General features: G+C 43.4%; 2 protein-coding genes and 1 non-coding gene across 9 annotated transcripts in view; all 3 read left to right on the top strand.

Moving 5' to 3' along the window:
• Positions 1-12,145: 12,145 nt before the first annotated feature.
• RGS17 (regulator of G protein signaling 17) overlaps positions 12,146-19,600 on the top strand; it is a 103,262-nt gene continuing 95,807 nt past the window's right edge. For 4 of the 7 annotated variants that reach the window (XM_024996439.2, XM_024996437.2, XM_024996443.2 and 1 more), the window contains exons 1-2: positions 12,163-12,249; positions 18,115-18,237. In XM_024996439.2, the coding sequence (XP_024852207.1) occupies positions 18,230-18,237 (8 nt within the window). In that variant the 5' untranslated portion in view covers positions 12,163-12,249; positions 18,115-18,229. 7 annotated transcript variants of the gene reach the window in all.
• Positions 12,260-15,418, top strand: LOC132346139 (uncharacterized). The gene has a single exon (XM_059889953.1). It carries the CDS (start codon positions 12,316-12,318, stop codon positions 13,099-13,101), a length of 786 nt encoding a protein of 261 aa, XP_059745936.1. The 5' UTR covers positions 12,260-12,315; the 3' UTR covers positions 13,102-15,418.
• On the top strand, positions 13,931-13,998 carry MIR2480 (microRNA mir-2480). The gene has a single exon (NR_030934.1). It is a non-coding gene; the product is annotated as a microRNA mir-2480 (primary transcript).

Raw genomic sequence — 19,600 nt, 5'->3', positions numbered from 1 at the left:
TTAGATAGAGGAAGTGGGGAGAGAGTGACTGAGCAGACTGTGCCCAGTCTTCATTCCGGGTCCTTTGTGCCAAGAGCCTGTCCTGCAATGGGAAGAAAAAGATTTTGAAAAAGATAAATGGAAAACTAAAACTGGGCGGAGGTCAGTTTAATAATGGAAAGCGACCAGGTAATTATAGAACCTGCCTAAGATATCATCAAGGAATAGGGAGAAGGGATTTGACACAGAAAGTTTTAAGACTGTAACTGAAAAAAGAAAGCTGTGTCAACTGAATATTCCACCAACTTGATACTGCTTAAAAAAAATACATAGGTAGCCAAGTGTCATGTTCAAGTTCAAAGACAGTGGGGAGTGTAGCCCTTACATCTAGTGTTGTGACTCAGCCACTCTTGAACCCTAGATAATTTATCTAAGCTTTTTTTTTACTCATCTAAAAATGTAGACTAAATCCGCCCAAAAGTATATCAGTTTGCTCAGTTTTCTAACAAAAGGGAATAGCATCTATTTTATAGTATTTAGGGTGGGACTAGTAAGGATTAAATCAAATTATAGACACCAAGTAGACACCAGGGTGCTTGACATGTAGTGTGTGCTCATTGAATGTGAACTTCAGTAACTGCCTGAGAGTTAGGGAACTCAGAACTTGGCAAGACTTTCTGGAAATGGTGACTTCTGGGCTATAGGATGAATAATGCTTAGCCTGCAGAGAGGGGCCCCTGGAAGCCTTGGGGAACCGGAGGAGAGGGAGATTCCAGGCAGTGAGAACAGTATAAGCAAAGAAAGCAGGAAACAGAAGCATTGTGATGTTTCAGGGGTGGGGAAGGGATGGTGTACAAATATTTTCGTGTTTAAGCTGTCAGTCAAAGAGACAAGTCTGAAAAAGACAGATGAGGACTAGATCACAAAAAGCCTCAAGGGCCCTTCTTTATATCCTTCCATGCTCTGCAACCCAGTAAAAGGTCCAAACTTTTCAGTTATTATACATACAAGGTCCTTTTAGACCTGGCTTCTGCCCACTTTTCAAAATTCAAAAGCATATGCCATGCACAGACAGATAAATAGATGACTCCAGCATGACCTGAGATTTCCCGAATACATTAGAGGTGCCCTGTCACAGAGCTCTGCTCACATTATTCTTAATGCTTGAAACAGTCGTATTCCTCTTTCATGTGATAAATGCCTTCTTTCAAATTTAATGCAATTGGCACCACCACTGGGAAGACTTGGCATCCTTTTGTTCAAGGTCAACAAATATTTACTGGTCTGTCTTCATACATGGCACTGAGCAAGATGCTGAGGAAGCAAAGTCCTTGCCCACAAGAGTGAAAGTCTTCGAGGGAGATGGCCAAATAAATAGGTAATGACTAAACAGTATTAGAACTCAGATCAGTACAGGGCGCCCTGAGAGTCCTAGACTTCTAATCTAAACCCGTGGGATCAGAGAATGTTTCCCTCAAGCCAAGGATTCTCTTCCTGGTTCCTGTCACTCCCACTTAGATTCCTAGGAGAGGCAAGAGAAGGAAGAGAAAAAAAGGAAGACATGATAAAACTGACTGTGCTTTAGTCTGTGTCAAAAGTTATGATAAAGCACTTTCCAAGAAGGTCTTACATAATCCTCACAACAACCTTGTAAGACATTGAGTTATTATTCCCATTTCAAAGATGAAAAAACTCAAGTAACAGAGGTAAATCTATTGGCCGGTGTCACCCAGCTAACGATGGGGAGAGCAAAAACCCCAGTCTCCATCATATGAACTTGTACCCCAGGCTGTAAAACACTGCAAGATGCTCTTGAAAGTGAAAGTGAAAGTCGCTTAGTCGTGTCTGACTCTTTGCAACCCCATGGACTATATAGTCCATGGAATTCTCCAGGCCAGAATACTGGAGCCAATCCCTTCTCCAGGGTATCTTCCCAATCCAGGGATCAAACCCAGGTCTTCTGCATTGCAAGCGGATTCTTTACTAACTGAGCCAGGGGAAGCTCCACGACACTCTTGGATAGCAGCAAAATGATCCCATTTTTAAAAAGATGATGGTAGATGGAGGGCAATTATCACAATTTTCTATAAATATAGTTTACATGACTCTCCCTCATCAGTCCACATCCTCCTAGACTCTGGGAGATTCTCTGCTGCTAAGTCACTTCAGTCGTGTCCGACTCTGTGCGACCCCATAGACGGCAGCCCACCGGGCTCTGTTGTCCCTGGGATTCTCCAGGCAAGAACACTGGCGTGGGTTGCCATTTCCTTCTCCAATGCATGAAAGTGAAAAGTGAAAGTTAAGTCGCTCGGTTGTGTCCGACTCAGCGACCCCATGGACTGCAGCCCACCAGGCTCCTCCGTCCATAGGATTTTCCAGGCAAGAGTACTGGAGTGGGGTGCCATTGCCTTCTCTGAGGGAGATTCTCTATGACATAGGAAATAGAGCTTATGTATTATTCACTTATTACCTACAGTCTCCAACAGATAGATGACTCAGAGTTAGCACTGACTAAATGTTAATTTGAATGCATGAATGCAGATATGAATGAACGAATCCTTATATGAATGAATTCTCATAAGAACCGGAAAGAAGTGAACACATGGGAAAAGCCACAGAACTTTAGGAGTTGGGGACAGTGGGGAGCAGGCAAAGGTCCAGGCCAGAATGGCAAGTTGCCGGCACCAGAGAGGTCCAACAGTAGGCAACAGGCAGATGTCCTGGCAGCTAGGCAGATCTTGGTGTCAAGGATCTGGCAATGGGAAACGGATGGACAAGCAGGCAGGCAGGTGGTTGGCAGCAAGGGCTTTGGAAGCAGGTAGCCGGTCATGCAGCACTAAAGTGGGACCTCATTGCTGTTAAGCACTTGGATAACAGAGTGGCCCTTCCATTCCAGACGATCAAAGCAGGCGTTCAGGGGCAGTAGGAGCAAAGCAAAAGGAGGTGATCTGAGGCCAGGATCCAAGGTCACAACTGCACCTTGGGGAGCTCTGATAGGTGCAGAGCCCACGGGCTGTGCCTACAGGTCTCTCTGGATTGCCTCTTTCTGGAATTCCTCCTGCTCTTTGAACCAAGAGGCCCCACAGGAACTGTCGGTTAAGCCTGTTTATAGCAATTTATTGGTCTCAGCTGTGGGGATAGGCGGGCTATGAAAGCAGGAAGTTGGGCACATTATTATTAACGGAAAGTTTCTGTGATGGGGCCAAAACCAGTGGAGTCATCTTTGATTCCTCAAATTCTTTTATACCACACATCCAGGCAGTCAGCAAATCCTATAAGCGCTGCTTTGAAAATGTGTCAAACCTCTGACTACTCCTACAGACTTCCATGGTGACTCTGGTCCACATCACCATCATCCCTCACGGAGTTGAATACAATTGTTCCCTAACCCCCCTCCTGGCTTCTGCTTTTGTCCTCGCTCCCTAGGTCATAGCCAGAGTGGTCCTATTTTCATTTCGCCCCATTTTCTATTTGATTGTTGTCTTTTTCTTTTTTTTTTGGTTGTTATCATTTTCTTACTGATAATTAGCAATCCTTTGATGCTGGGAAAGATTGAGGGCAGGAGGAGAAGAGGGAGACAGAGGGTGAGATGGTTGGATGACATCACCGACTCAACGGACAGGAGTTTGAACAAACTCCGGGAGAGAGTGAAGGACAGGGAAGCCTTGCATGCTGCAGTCCATGGGGTCTCAAGGAGTCGGGCATGACTTAGTGACTGAACAACAACAATTTTTTAGGATGTTGTATTATATACACACTGCAAACAATCTTCTTTCACAGCATTCCACTATTCAAAATCCTTTGATGGCTCTTCAATTCTCCAAAAGTATAAGCCAACATCCTGAGCTACAAGGCAGGACACGATTACCTTCTCTTTCTCTCTCTAACCTTATCTCTCACAACCCCCCAGCCCGCCCTCCCCGGGGTGTTCACTGCTGTTGTGACTGTGACACACACACTCTCACCTCAGGGCCTTTGTGCTGGTTGATAGCTCTGTTGGAATGTTCTTTCTCCAGGGATCCACTAACTCAATTTCTTGCTCCCTTCATGTCTTTACTCAAATATCACTTCCTTAGTGAGGACTTTTTTTTTACCCTGTGTACAATTTCACAATCCTTTTCAACTCAGATGTCCTCACACAATCACAGGTCCTCTTAAGCTTTCCCCTTACAGTTGTCTAACTTGCCATACATTTTTTTTTATTAACCTTGATTTTTGCTTGTCTCCATCATTATGAATATAAGCCATGGTTGCTGCTGCTGCTGCTGCTGCTGCTAAGTCGCGTCAGTCGTGTCCGACTCTGTGCGACCCCATGGACGGCAGCCCATCAGGCTTCCCCATCCCTGGGATTCTCCAAGCAAGAACACTGGAGTGGGTTGCCATTTCCTTCTCCAATGCATGAAAGTGAAAAGTGAAAGTGAAGTCGCTCAGTCGTGTCCGACTCTAGAGACCCCACGGACTACAGCCTACCAGGCTCCTCCATCCATGGGATTTTCCAGGCAAAAGTACTGGAGTGGGGTGTCATTGCCTTCTCCAAGCTCCATGGTTAGGGATTTCTATTTTTTCTTTTCCTTGTTAAGAAACTTTTCAAAGCCTTTAATATGTATTTGCCAAATCCCAAGAAAGAAATTTAGAGATCAATTTCCATTATCCTAGTTTATTTATCAAGTGAATTCATTGTTTCCCAAGTACCAATGTTAAAAGGAAAATAACAGTTTCAGAGTTTCAAGACCTATTATCCTGAATATAGACAGCTACCCTTTTTCAGATTCATTGGACTCCCTATTGACTAGAACAGGGATTTCAAACACCAGACAGATGTAACATATTAGAAACATACCAGATATTGCTAACAATTACCATCATATTTCTTCCTTAATCTTAGATGTGACCTCAGAATTCTACTCAACACAATACTGCTGCTGCTGCTGCTAAGTCGCTTCAGTCGTGTCCGACTCTGTGTGACCCCATAGACGGGAGCCCACCAGGCTCCACCGTCACTGGGATTCTCCAGGCAAGAACACTGGAGTGGGTTGCCATTTCCTTCTCCAATGCAGGAAAGTGAAAAGTCAAAGTAAAGTCGCTCAGGCGTGTCCGACTCTTAGCGACCTCATGGACTGCAGCCTACCAGGCTTCATGGGATTTTCCAGGCAAGAGTACTGGAGTGGGGTGCCACTGCCTTCTCCGTACAACACAATACTAGCAGATGTTAACTAGAGTTGGTGTGGAGATAAAATGAATTTGCCACATCTGAGATTTTAACCCCTCTCTCACCATACTGTGATTTCTAACCCAAATACCCTTCTTCACATCTCAGCATATATTGCCAATGGTCTCTGATTTTTCCTAGTTATTCAAAGGGCCACAGTCACCCTTCAGCTCCCCAGCATGATCACCGCTTCATTTCTTATGTTTTGATTCATCTATACAACCTTCACAGAGCCTTGCACAGGGCCTCTCGTATTGAAGGTGCTTAATATTTTCTAAGTGGCTGTCAACCAAAAGTATATCAAGTAACTTTCTATTTAAATATGTTATATTCTCAATCCTTCCTTTGGATTCTTACTGTAAATATGAGAACCATTCAAAACCAGTCCTGGGCCATACAAAGAAAGTTCTCCAGGTGCATTTCAATGGGCTACTTTGATCCTGTGTCATTTCTATGCTGTGCAGTTGAGAGTTCTGATTGTAAAACATACAATTTCCTTTTTCATCGTTCTCTTGTCTCCCTCCTGGATAAAAGATAAAAACAAATGAAGTGCTTTCATTGATTTCTTCTGGTAACTTCATGGAAGTAAAGCCTATCTCACTTAGATTATAAATTCTCATTGAGCACTACAATATTTCCTACTGTATTTTTATTCCCCATGATGCCAGTACAGATGTTTTCAAAGAGCATTTTAAGTGAATGGGTGAATGAATAAATGAATGATTAGATGGAAGAAACTTGAATAGGCAATCATTTAGCATTAGGTAAATGATACTAATATTCAAATGTGAAGACAGGTGAGACTGTACAGGATTTTCAATACTATAGCAACATATCCACACTATAAAACTAGTTCAAAGAAAATCAAGAAATCATGGAGACTTTAAGAAGCCTTTGGCAATGTGAGCATAGATTTTCTGATCTGCAACTTAAGTATATTTCAATATGGGACTCAAAATTTAATCACTTGGACCCTTTTGAATACTAGACACATTTAGAAAACTACTCCTCTCCATACACATAAATAGAAAGATCTGTGTTGACTTTCTGCATCTCTGATCTTGCCCTGCCATGAGCCAAACCTAGAAAAGATGGTGAGAAATTAAATCACTGCCTCTCTCCCCTCTTCCTTCATCAAGCTCTGGAAGTAGGTCTGACAAAGCAGAAGCCTATTCCCCAATCAGGCAATCATTATTTAGAGACTTTTAAAAATCTCACAATAATACAACATAGACCATTAAGTTCTGGAACTTTTCTCCATCCACAAAGGATCTAACTGTAATAATTGATGACTATCATGTGCTCTAAGTGAGATAAACACTTGACTATTTTTCCGTGGTGGAGCAGAGGACTGTTGTCCAACATTACACGAGAGATCTGTTGTACCAAACAGAATGTGAGTATGCGGGCTTCATCTACTGAGAACTTCTATAAAGTACTTCAGTCAGTTCGGTTCAGTCGCTCAGTTGTGTCCGACTTTTTGTGACCCCATGAATCGCAGCACGCCAGGCCTCCCTGTTCATCACCAACTCCCGGACTTCACTCAGACTCATGTGCATCAAGTTGGTGATGCCATCCAACCATCTCATCCTCTGTCGTCCCCTTCTCCTCCTGCCCCCAATCCCTTGCAGCATCAAAGTCTTTTCCAATGACTCAATTCCTCACATCAGGTGGCCAAAGTATTGGAGTTTCGGCTTCAGCATCAGTCCTTCCAATGAACACCCAGGACTGGTCTCCTTTAGGATGGACTGGTTGGATCTCCTTGCAGTCCAAGGGACTCTTAAGAGTCTTCTCCAACACCACAGTTCAAAAGCACTAATTCTTCAACGCTCAGCTTTCTTCACAGTCCAACTCTCACATCCATACATGACCACAGGAAAAACCATAGCCTTGACTAGATGGACCTTTGTTTGCAAAGTAATATCTCTGCTTTTCAATATGCTATCTAGGTTGGTCATAACTTTCCTTCCAAAGAATAAGTGTCTTTTAATTTCATGGCGGCAAGTCACCATCTGCAGTGATTTTGGAGGCCAAAAAAATAAAGTCTGACACTGTTTCCACTGTTTCCCCATATATTTGCCATGAAGTGATGGGACCATATGCCATGATCTTCGTTTTCTGAATGTTGAGCTTTAAGCCACCTTTTTCACTCTCCTCTTTCACTTTCAGCAAGAGGCTTTTTAGTTCCTCTTCACTTTCTGCCATAAAAGTGGTATCATTTGCATATCTGAGGTTATTGATATTATGACTCAAAAACAACTCTATATTGCCAAGCCATTGTGGGAATATATGGTGTGCACAGTTGGGCATAACTGACAAAAACCACATGAAGGTGTTAATATCTACTTCTGTGGACTCATTCAATGGCACTGAAATATAAATTCACTCATGCTACTCTGAAAGAATATTATTGAGCCTTCTAAGTTCAATAATGGTCAGTTAAACAATTAAAGGGATATTAACAACCAATGATTTATTTAAAAAATAAAATATATATGAAATGCGTAACTCTACATCTCATTTATATATTTGAGAGGCAGACTGTCTTCTTCCCTTTTACTCATCTCCAAATATTATCAAAGAAATACAAGTATTTTTTTGTCTTCTCTGATTCATCCTAAACACTTCTTTTTTTTTTAACTTTATGACTTCACTTTTTTTCAACTGAAGTATAGTAGATTTACAATGGTGTGTTAGTTTCAGGTGTATAGCACAGTGACTCGGTTTCCATCCGAAATAAGTTCCCTAAGAAGAGGATGTCTCTGAAGTTTGGTCAAAACTAGTTAAAGAAACATAATGAGCCCCATTTACTAAAAATAAAGAAAAAATGTATTTAAACAGACAAACTATCCTTCCACATTCCACTCTGGAGAATTTTGTCTGGATGAAACAATCCACTCTGGAGAAGTTTGTCTGAATGGAACAATCAGGGTTTCCTAAATTCAAGCAAAACTTCTCCCTCTTCCCTCCATTTTCAAAAGAAAAGCAATCATTAAATAAACAAGCATGGGAGAAAAAAGAGAATAAAATGTAAAGATACTGCATAATTTCCTTCTGAAATAACCTTTGAAGGATACCAAATTAACTGAGATTCCTAATTGTGAGTAAATGAACTGTAAATAGTCTGATGCTCTGTACTTTTCCAATTCCTCCTGTCTGCAAATACCTTGTGTTCAAATCTCCTGTGTGCCTCCCATACCAAAATCTGCTGCTGTATCCAGATTCACTGAAAAACACGTGCAGAATGTCATGGAAATATTCATGATCAAATGCTGCTTTTCATATTTACCACACAGCTGTTTAATGATGCTAAGCCAAGGGAGCTCTGAAATTCCATATAAAAAGAAGAGAAGGCTTCTCTATGTCCAAAATGAACTGAAATCCATTTCTGAGTCATTTATAATCATTTTACACAACATTTTGTGAAATAAACTTGAAAACATAATTTCAGGCTATGATAAGCCTTAATAAAGTTTATTGAATTGAAATATTGACTTGGCCATCATTTGCTATCACTGGCGCTCTGGATGGTTCTTAAGACCCAGACATACACACTGCAAGTGATGAAAGTCATTAAGAAGTGGCTGGTTCCACTCATTTTCTCTAACACTTAGAATGTGGCAACTCATCCAGTTCCTAGAGTGCTGTCATTGAAGCTTCTGGCTAACATATAAAGGATGACATAACACCCGACAGCTAGGAAAGGAAGTCACCAAGCGGTAACATTAGGATTCAGCAATGAATGATCAGCAGAAGAGTCAAGTTGTCCCAGGTGCAAGCAACTGCCCAAACAGCCATGATTACAATTTAGGGAAGTTCACAGAAGCAAGGATCTTTTTCTTATCAAGTATATTTGCATTAAAGTTGGTTCTAGGAATGCTACTCCGGCATCGAGTTGAAACGCATGTCATTCCATGGAGCTGTCTTTGATGAGGGGACAGGGGAAACAAAACGGTCTATCTGTGTACTTCTGGGACCCAAGAGATTCTGACCAGCAGCAAGGAGGACCCAAGATGAAGTGTCAGGGAAAACAGAATATTCTTCCTCAGTGTGTTATTTATTCATTCAATCATGCACTCATTCACTAAATACTGAGTATGTAGGATGTGTCAAATCTTGTTAAAACAATGAAAGACTCTCTTCTAGAGGGGAATGAGGAGATAATATACAAGTAAACAAATAGAAGCTGATTCAGAGAGTGAATAATGTGTGGAAGATAATAAAGCAAGGGGATCCAACAGAGAAGAATGCCGGGGTACATTACACTGGGTAGTTGGTTAGATAAAGCCTATTGGAGTAAGTGATATCTCAGCAGAGACCTGTGGGATATTTAGGAGCCTACTATGTAAAGGAGTAGCGGGGGTGCAGAGGCATCCAGACAAAAGGAACAGCAAGTAGACTTATTCAGGAAAGTAAAAGTCACAGGGCAATGTGGCTCTAGCACTCAAAGCTATGGCCTATTCGAGCATGGTATAAGAGAATCAGGCTAGGGCAAGATTAAATAGAAACTTCTCTGCTGTGGTAAGGATTAGGGTTTGTATTTAAAGTGCAACAAACTCTCACTGGAGAGTTTAAAGAGAAGCATGATGTGACCTGGTCATATTTTTTAAAAACTACCCGGCTACTGTTTGGAGAATGGGTTGACAGAGGCTTAGACCGAGGCTACAGCAATGGGACGGGAGAGAAGTAGATGAACTGGGGACACCTTTTAGAGATGACAGGACTTGTTAATTAATTGGATCTAGGAGTAAAAAGGAGAAGGCAATGGCACCCCACTCCAGTACTCTTGCCTGGAAAATCCCATGGACGGAGGAGCCTGGAAGGCTGCAGTCCATGGGGTCGCTGAGGGTCAGACACGACTGAGCGACTTCACTTTCCCTTTCCACTTTCATGCATTGAAGAAGGAAATGGTAACCCACTCCAGTGTTCTTGCCTGGAGAATCCCAGGGACGGGGGAGCCTGGTGGGCTGCTGTCTATGGGGTCGCACAGAGTCGGACACGACTGTGACTTAGCAGAGATGTAAAAGGAGGAGTGCATGGCAACCCTCTCCAGGATTCTTGCCTGGAGAATCCCCAAGGACAGAGGAGCCTGGAGGCCTATAGTCCACAGGGTTGCAAAGAATTGGACACAACTGAGTGACCAAGCACAAACACAATGATGTAAAAGTAGCTGAGGATGTAAAAGAGCTCTGTGAGAGGTCAGATGGAGATATAAATCTGCAAGTTATATAGAATGTGGTGCTGCTCAAACCAATTTTTGGAGGAGGACTTTTTTCTTTTCGATGCACCGTGTGGACCAATATTCTAGGAAAATTCAACAAAACCTTTACGAATAAAACAAAGTCCAACTAACTAATGTGCTTGGATGCCAAGGCAATACCAAATTGCTATCATTTTCTTCTCAGTTTCTTCTCTTCCTCTCAATTTCTATAGGTAGCTCTCACCACAGATGAATATGGAACAATCTGCAGACCAGCACAAGCCCAGGGAATACCCTGTGAAGAGCACTAGTACTCAAAGTCAGGATTAGCTAGAGAGGAAGGCCCTGGAGCAAGCAGAGACACAATTCAGTGGAGAAGGGGGTGGAGATGGGGGAGTCTAGGTTGGTGTTCAGTAAAGGAGCCTGATATAATGATAACAGTGTTTGAATGTATGAACACACAGCAATGGGAAACCATACAGATTTACAAGTGTGCAGGGTGCTCAGTCCAGTCTAACTCTATGACCTCATGGACTGTAATCTGCCAGGCTTCTCTATCCATGGAATTTTTCAAGCAAGAATACTGGTGTGGGTTGTCATGTCCTACTCCAGGGGATCTTCCCCACCCAGGGATGAACCCGGGTCTCCTATCTCCTGCATTGGCAGGCGGATTCTTTACGGGCTGATTTACCTGGGAAGCCCATATTTACAGGCAATCCATTTTAAATAAGAATGAGGGGGGAAAAAAGCCTAATCATTCCTGCCAGGAACTCACTTCTCTTCCCACAGATGTCACATCTGAAGAGACACCCGCTTCCCTAATTCACCCTCACAAACACTTCAATCTAATCATTGGAGATGCAATCTAACGCTCAGGATGCAGTAAGTACCCAAAGCTCCTTCACTATCAAGCTGGGCTCCGCTTTCGAACTGCACAATTATCAGACCTAATCGCTATGGAACTGACCTGGAAGGCTGCTTCCAGCCTGAGCATCAACACCTCAGCTAGTAATCCAGGACTCTTGCCCTGACATCAGCTTCTCTCACTCAAAATTCTGGCTCCAGGGGTCCTGATGTCCGAGACAAGACATATGCCCAGGCCCGAGAGAGAGCACCTGCGATCATTCTTAGGGAAGAGGGTTAGATTCGGGGCTGAGGACTTCAGTAAAATAAGAACCCTTGATAAAAGTAGAGTCTCCTGGGAAGCAACACTTGCTTAATTTAGCCTCATACTTCTTTGAACCCCCAGGGACGGCTTCCAATGGGACACTCCCCGCCCCCCCCCCCCCCCGCCCTTCTTGCACCTGTTTTGTTTCTTAAAAGACAGGCTTCTGTTTTCACATCATCTAAACCGCAAAATGAACGCGGGCTGCGGGGGAACCTGAAGTTGGAAGGCGTCTAGGCGCGAGAGCCTGTCTCATCCAGGGAGGCTCCCAGGTCTCCCAAGGTGCCCGCGAAGCCGCGGACCCCAGGGGCGGCGACCCGGAGCCCCACACCGAGTCCCCGAGCGCAGCGGGCGCCGAGGCAAGGCGGGCGCGCGGGGGCCGGAGCCCCGGGAGGGGCGGGGCGGTGACTCACGCGGCCGGGGGCCGCGGCTGCACCTCCGGCCGAGCCGGGCGAGGGGCTGCGCCCGCCCGCGGGGCGCATGCGCGCTACCTAGCGGCGCCGGCTCCCTCCCCGCCCACCTCTCCCTCCTCCCCCGCTCCCCCGCCCCTTCATCCCCGCCTGGCTCCCTCTCTCCTCGCCCGCCGGGTGCTGAAGTTGGGCGGATGGCAGCAAACCGGCTCCGCTAGAGGACCGAGCCGCTCAGCCCCGCGCCCCCGGACCCATCGCTGCGCTGCCCACACCTCCAGGCGACTGGGTAAGATGTTGCTTCCGATCCTGAGCGGTGCTAAGTCAATGGCATCAAAATGTCTGCTTTGCACCGATGGGTCCTTTTTTTTTTTTTAAGGTAATAGGGGTTGGGTGCGGAGGGGAAGGAAAGAGGGGGCGGAGAGTGCAACTGTCGGTGCGCCGGCGGGGGGAGTCGGCCGGCGCGAGGGGTCTCTGGGCCGCTCCGGGGCCCCGCGGGAGGAAGCGGGGGCCGCGCCGCGGGTCTGGGAAGTTGAATCCCGCGTTGCAGCCTCGGCGCGGTGCGCTCGTCGCCCTCCGGCTGCTGCGGACCCGTTGGGCGAGTGTCCTGCCCGCCCCGGGAACCTCGAGCCGGGTTCCCCCAGCGGAGATCCCGGCGCCTAGGGGATCCAAGCGAGGGCCGGGGGGCGGCGGCGGCGGCGGGAGACCCCGCGGGGGCGCAAGGTCCAGTAGATTTGGTCGGCTGCTTGTTAGCAAACCGAATGTGAAATTAACAGTGTCCAATCGAACGAGCACCTCGGGGTGGTATTTTCTTCTTTCTTTACCTTTGGGAAAATGCAGGTGGGGAAGGTGTAAGGGGAGGGGGGGTGGGGTCAGTGCAAAAATGCATACCTTGAGCGTCGGTAAAATAGCTGAGGTGTGTGTGTGTGTGTGTGTGTGTAGGGGATGGGGGCCTCTCTTTTGTTCTTTGCCCTCCTTTTGGTCAGAGGAAAGGGAGTTCCAGTGTGCACTGCTTGGGGTAGATTTTACAGCCATCCAGGGGCGAGGAGGTGGAACGCCCACCAACCCCCTAGCCGCTGCCCGGGTGGGTGTATCCGGGACTCTTGCTATAGGTGATACTGATTCTTTCCATTATCGCTAGAATTCCAGTTTAATAGCGGCTGACTCGCCAGCCTTCCTCCTCCTCTGCCTCTTCTTGTGCTGCGGCAGAGGCTGGGTGCAGACACTCGGCCGTTTCCTCTACTCCCTGCCTCCCTGTCTCTGAAAAATGTCGGAGGACTTGAGGATGGCGGAGAGACAGAGCTGGTCTCGGAAACCACGGATGGGGAGATGCTCCTGGCGAGCGGGAGGCTGCTGGCAGGGCTTCCCCGGCAGCCCGCGCCAGCCTCGGGAGTCCCTGGGCTCCTGGAGACAGAGCAAGGGTCGCCTTGGCCAAAAAAGATGCCCAGTGTGCGGGAGACACGCCCTGCGCCCCCCACCTCCGTCCGGAACCCCCTGAAAGGACACTCACTCACCTGGGACAATCTCGGTCGCTCTGGCAAGACTGACCCTGGCTCCTGGCATAGTAGTTTTCCTAGCCACTCTGACCTTTACATAAACGTTTCCTTCTTTAAAAAGAGGCACTCGAAGGTTTGTCTAGAGAACTTTGCAGTCTTCCCACAGTTGTTTCTTTTTCTTTTTAAAAATTGTTATACAGCCAGACTCTTTCCATCATGGGATGGTTGTCACAAATAATAATGAGAGCAATCTTGTATTTGATTCCCGTTTACAATAAGCGTTTCTGAGACTGTCGTCTGCATTTCCGGCATTCACATACACTGGTTTTCCGGGTGGTGAACTCTCTGAAAATCATTTAATTGGAGAAATGAGAAACAGTTTTCACTCTTGTAATGAGAAATAATCTTTCTGTCTTGGTTTCATAGCTGCTAGACATTATGTGTATTAAATACTTTCGAAAACTGTGAAACACTTTGGGTAAATTGTATTGTTTCTTATGACAACAATAGCAGTTATCTGTGAAACATACATTTTGCACTAATACCTAATGAAAAGCTGATTTGTATTCATTAATTCAAATGAATGAGCCGTTTGACCTCCTCCAACTAAGTTTCTATTATTAAGCTGTTTTTTCTGTTAGCATTAACTAAAACAATAATTAGCACACTCATGGGAGAGTAGACATTCACTATTTTAATAATCTAAAAAACTATATTTAAAGAAGTCATGGTAGGGTAGTTTATTTACAGTTTTTGGAGATGAGAAAAGTGTTTATTTACAAAGGATTGGATGGTATCATTTATTAAATGAGATGAATCTCCATGACAATGCCACCTGATCTCAGAGCCATGGGCACTTTATCCTTCTTCCTGAATTTGTAGTCTGAAAGATTAAGCTGCTAAATCGCTTCAGTCGTGTCCGACTCTGTGCGACCCCATAGACGGCAGCCCACCAGGCTCCCCTGTCCCTGGGATTCTCCAGGCAAGAACACTGGAGTGGGTTGCCATTTCAAGAGACCCACCTAATTTACAAAACAAGCAACAGAAGGTGTTTGTTGTGCCAAATTCTACCCTTTTGCTCTGGCTTCTCAACTATTCCTTGGTTTTTAATCCCTACGGAAGAGAATTAACAGAAAGAGTTAATTTGCTATTCCTGTTCATTAATAAGACATCCAGCTTTTCCTGCTCAAATAGATCTCTCTCTGCCTTTAGGGATCTTTCTACAGAGATCTGGGCTTCCTTGTTGGCTCAGATGGTAAAGAATCTGCCTGCAATGTAGGAGACCCAGGTTCAATCCCTGGATCCGGACGATCCCCTGGAGAAGGGAATGGCTATCCACTCCAGTATTCTTGCATGGAGAATTCCAAGGACAGAGGAGCCTGGTGGGCTACAGTCCGTGGGCTCATGAAGAGTTGTCCTAAACGTCTTAGGCTTTTTAAAATAATAGTAATAATTTTCAAAAATTCCTTAACATTTCTTACCACTAGGGCCAGGGCCTTTGAAGAAAAGGAGAAATGTTTATATCCTCACCCGTTTGACCTTATTATCACAGCCAAATCCAAAAGTAAATTGATAAAAATTCTGGTTGACTTGAGGATTAAAAGTAAGAAAGCATTTACCTGTTAATTTGCAGTTGTAGAGATAGTGGCCTTCATATTAGAAACCCATTTGCTAAAAGACATGGGCTTTTCTGGAAAAGTCAAAGGGGGGCATGGATAAGGAAATATGGAGCCAAGAGAGATGGGAACCTATCCAACTGCATTTCTGCTGAGAATTCTTTTTCGGATAGCCCAACTCTGCTTACTTAACAATGAAAATGTATTGCACCACCCAGAAGGGCAAATACAAGGGCCACTGTACACACCGTGGATGAGAATAAAGTTGCTTATGTGCTGTGCTTAGTTGTGTCCACCTCTCTGCAGCCCTTCGGATTGTAGCCCACCAGGCTCCTCTATCTGTGGATTTTTCAGGCAAGAATACTGGAGTGGGTTGCCATTTCCTCCTCCAGGGGGATCTTCCTGACCTAGGGATCAAAACCACATCTCCTGTGTCTCGTGCATTGCAGGTGGATTCTTTATCCACTGAACCATCAGGTAACATGATAGTAAAAAGTATTTTATTTCACTTGATTATTACAGGTAGAGTATAAACGTGAATTCATTATAGAGGTTTAAAATTACATGTTATTTCCAGGGAGTGACCTGGATCCTCAGAAATACTATAAATGTTTATGGAAGTGTTAAAGAAATGAAACAGTCCTTAGATTTAGGTAGCCAGGTCTTTTAATGTTATATTATATTTACCCTCACCATCTCTTCCCATCTCCACTTTCTTCCCAGAGACTTCCCTAATATCCCCCCAAAATTCCTTTCTCTTGTTATTCCTGCTGCTGTGCCAATACCTAGCATAATATCTGGCAACAGGCAAATATTAAATAAGAGCTTATTCAATGAATGAATTTTGCAGAGTTGGCAAAGATCACAAAAGATTTCCTTGATTTTTACATTTGTTTAGAAGAGTGCTCATGTTCATTACCAAATATACTAGTTTGAGAGTCTAAGGATCATGTTCATAGTCCTGCATCTTTGGAGGAAGCCATTTTTAGAATTGTCACTTTGTGAATATTCGTGTTTTTGCCATAATACTGCTATTGTTGATCTGTTTCAAACTTTGATTAAAGTTTAAATTACCTGTGGGCAGGCATGGGCATGATGAACACAAGCTTTGGGGCAAGTTGACTTTAGTTTTTGTCCTGGCTCCTCTGTTTAATAGCTTTGTCACCATGGTCAAATCACTTACCTGCTTTGAGCCTCAGTTTCTTCAGATATGACAATAAGGATAAACACTCACTTCCTGAGATGTTTGCAAGCATAAATATAGTACAGTGTATATAAAGTGCTGGGTATGTGCCTAGCATGTCTTCCAAAGCCTAAAAAACTGCTACTGAATATATGAGGCAGTTTATGACCAATTCATTTCCTATGAGTCAACAGGCATTTTTTTTTTTTTAAAGAATTAGAATCACATTATAGAGTTTCATATTTGCTTTTACAAACAACAGACATTACTTTGTTGGCATTTTCCAAGAAACTGAAATCAGTATTTTTAATATAATTTAGTGACTGCAAAATAGTTCACCTTATGCATTTCAGTTTATTAGTTAATCTTTCAATGTTTATGTTATTTTCAATATTTTACTGTTTTAAGTGATGTGCATTCTTAGGCATAGGTTTTTATGGCATTTTTTCCCTTTAGGCTTGATACTTAGGGTATCTAGATCTCTCCAAAGTAATATCATCTTTTAAAAAATCATTACTAATTTGATGTGTGAAAATGATATTTTCAAACTTTTATTTCTTTGGTTACTAAGAATGCTTATAATTTTATTCGACATGCTTACAGCAGCTTTTTTTTTTTGTCTTGAGGATCACTTGTTCAAGTCTTCTGCCACCTTGTCCACTGTATTCTGAATGATTTTATGTATTTGAAATGCTAATGTTAATTTTAAGAGACAAGGCACAAGCAAAGAAAGAAAGCAAGTGCTTAGTGACAGAGAAGACAAGTGGCAGACTACTGGGATGATTGTAGTTGAACTGACTCCCTCTCACGTGGAGTGAAGTAAACATCACCAAAGGCTGGAGGAGGATCAGCCGTGTGATTCGGGCTGCTGTGGTATCCATAACTTACCGCCACTTGCCACCATGCTTGGGCCTTCCAAAGCACATATTTCCTCTTACTCATTGAGGTCTATCGTTTTTGTGTACTATGCATGTGCACTCACACCGTACTAACAAGAAGATGTATCTTACAGAAGAACCTGAACTTTGTGGCAACCCAACACACGACATGACAAGTTCTCAGATTTCCATTGACTGTTTCTGCCAGTTGCCAGTGTAAACTTTTGAGATTTCCCTAGATAAGTGAGATTGAAAGGAAATAGGCAGGTCGATGGAGGTCCTCCAGAGCATTAATTGAAGTTTCTCCCCAGAATGAAATCAAGTAAGTTTCATTATAAGGCCATGTCGTATTGGAATCCTAACTTACCTCATTTTTTAACTGGAGGTGAAACTTAAATATTTAAAAGTTGGGATGAATCTGGTACCTTAATGAGTCTGTGCTGTAGTGTTTCATGTGATTGAGTGCTCTGATAAGTTCCTGGTTTTTAATTTTTTAATTCTGTGTCTATAGACAATTGGTTTCAAAAGCTTAAATATTTAGCTTGGAAAATCTATAAAGCCCCTTAGCTGTTAAACTACCTAGAAAGTGTAAAATTTTTTATAATTGTTACTGGTTACAGTTTATCAAATATTGTAAAGCCTCAGTAATACAGAATGTGTGAACCTGGAATTTATAACGAACAAGAGGCCCCTATAGGAGGAACAGTGAGGTCTGGTGGAACAGAAAAGCTTCAAAGTTTCAAATAGAACTGGATTTTCATTCTTGCTCTACTGTTTACTAGATGCGCAGGCTTTTTTTGCTAAACTCTGTAAGTGCTTTATACTTGAAATTCTAGCATGAGTAGTAAACATCTAAAATCTCTCTGAATTCCTTAAACTTTGTGTTTGAGATTAAAAAAAAAAACTCTGTGTCAATAAATATAATTTTATTATAGACAATGAATGTGGTTCACAAAGCAAATATTTACTTCCTTGGATTAGGTCACAGGCTTTTCAAGGAACTTCTGATTGGCTGTTGAAATACAAAGGTTATAATTCAAGAACCATGGCATTACATTAAACAGACACAACCCAGGGGAAATTATGACATAAATGAATGAGCAGGTAAGTGTTTATTTCATTTCTTTAATTATCTTGGGGCTTCCCAGTGGCATCATGAGTTAAATTCAAGGAAAATTCTTTTGTGAAAGTTGACAACAGTCTGTATTTCAATAAATGGTAGGGGCTTAGTTTTTATGTTTTTTGGCATATTATGACAGGCTGTCTAATCTAGAGATTTTACGAATCCATTTTGGTTCTAAGAAAACTACCTCAAATCTCCACCCTTTTTCCCTCAACTCTTTTCCTTTTTCAGGCTTCAGTTAATCAAAATCAACAAAGATTTGAAAGTCTGCTGTAACAAGAGTGGCAACTGTGTGATTTAATTTAAAGGGTATGAAAAAGCATACGGAAAATTCCCCTTGAAAGAGACTTTAGAAGCAGGGAATGCAATTTGGTACAAAGAGTTCAAACTTTGGATGCAAACAGCCAGAGATTTAGCCTTAACATTATTGAGTCTTAGTATCATTATCTGTAAATTGAAGACTGATTGTATGTATCTTAAAAATGTTGAGTGATTAAATAAAATAATGTCTATAATTTGTCATGTATTGACAATCACTATGGAACTGTTATGGGACTTCCCAGGCAGCACTAGCGGTAAAGAACCTGCCTGCCAATTCAGGAGACTTAAAAGACATGGGTTTGACCCCTTGGTTGAGAAGATCCCTGGAGGAGGGCATGGCAGACCACTCCAGTATTCTTGCCTGAAGAATCCCATGGACAGAGGGGCTTGGTGGGCTGCAGTCCATAAGGTCACAACCATAAGGTCACAAAGAGTACGTGACTGAAGTGACTTAGGACGCACATGCAACTGTTATATACTGTACTGCTGCTGCTGCTAAGTCGCTTCAGTCGTGTTCAACTCTGTGCGACCCCATAGACGGCACCCCACCAGGCTCCCCCGTCCCTGGGATTATCCAGGCAAGTATACTGGAGTGGGTTGCCATTTCCTTCTCCAGTGCATGAAAGTGAAAAGTGAAAGTGAAGTCGCTCAGTCGTGTCCGACTCTTAGCAACCTCATGGACTGCAGCCTACCAGGCTCCTCCATCCATGGGATTTTCCAGGCAAGAGTACTGGAGTGGGGTGCCATTGCCTTCTCTGATACTGTACTAGAGTTAAACAATGAAAAATAAACCCAAGAATAATTACAATAATTAAGATAAACCCAAGAAGCATCCAGTAGATGGTAAGTGCTTAAAGGCATTTTTGTTTCTTGTCAGTAGTTGTCTTGACTAATGGATCCTTAATTAATATGAAAGCTGTTCCCCTAGTGTCTGCCATGTTGCCGTGTTATTCTTTCCTGAGCAGCTTGTTTAACCAACCTGTTAAGTGAACATTCATTCATTTATAAACATTCTCAAGCATA

Source organism: Bos taurus, chromosome 9, assembly GCF_002263795.3.
Source record: "Bos taurus isolate L1 Dominette 01449 registration number 42190680 breed Hereford chromosome 9, ARS-UCD2.0, whole genome shotgun sequence".
Classification (NCBI taxonomy): Eukaryota; Metazoa; Chordata; class Mammalia; order Artiodactyla; family Bovidae; genus Bos; species Bos taurus.
Note: the sequence above shows the minus strand (reverse complement) of the source record. Positions and strands in the feature narration are given on the sequence as shown.

Excerpts from the sequence above, each read along its gene's own strand:
- LOC132346139 (XM_059889953.1), top strand. The coding sequence starts at position 12,316 with ATGGGTCCTTTTTTTTTTTTTAAGGTAATAGGGGTTGGGTGCGGAGGG.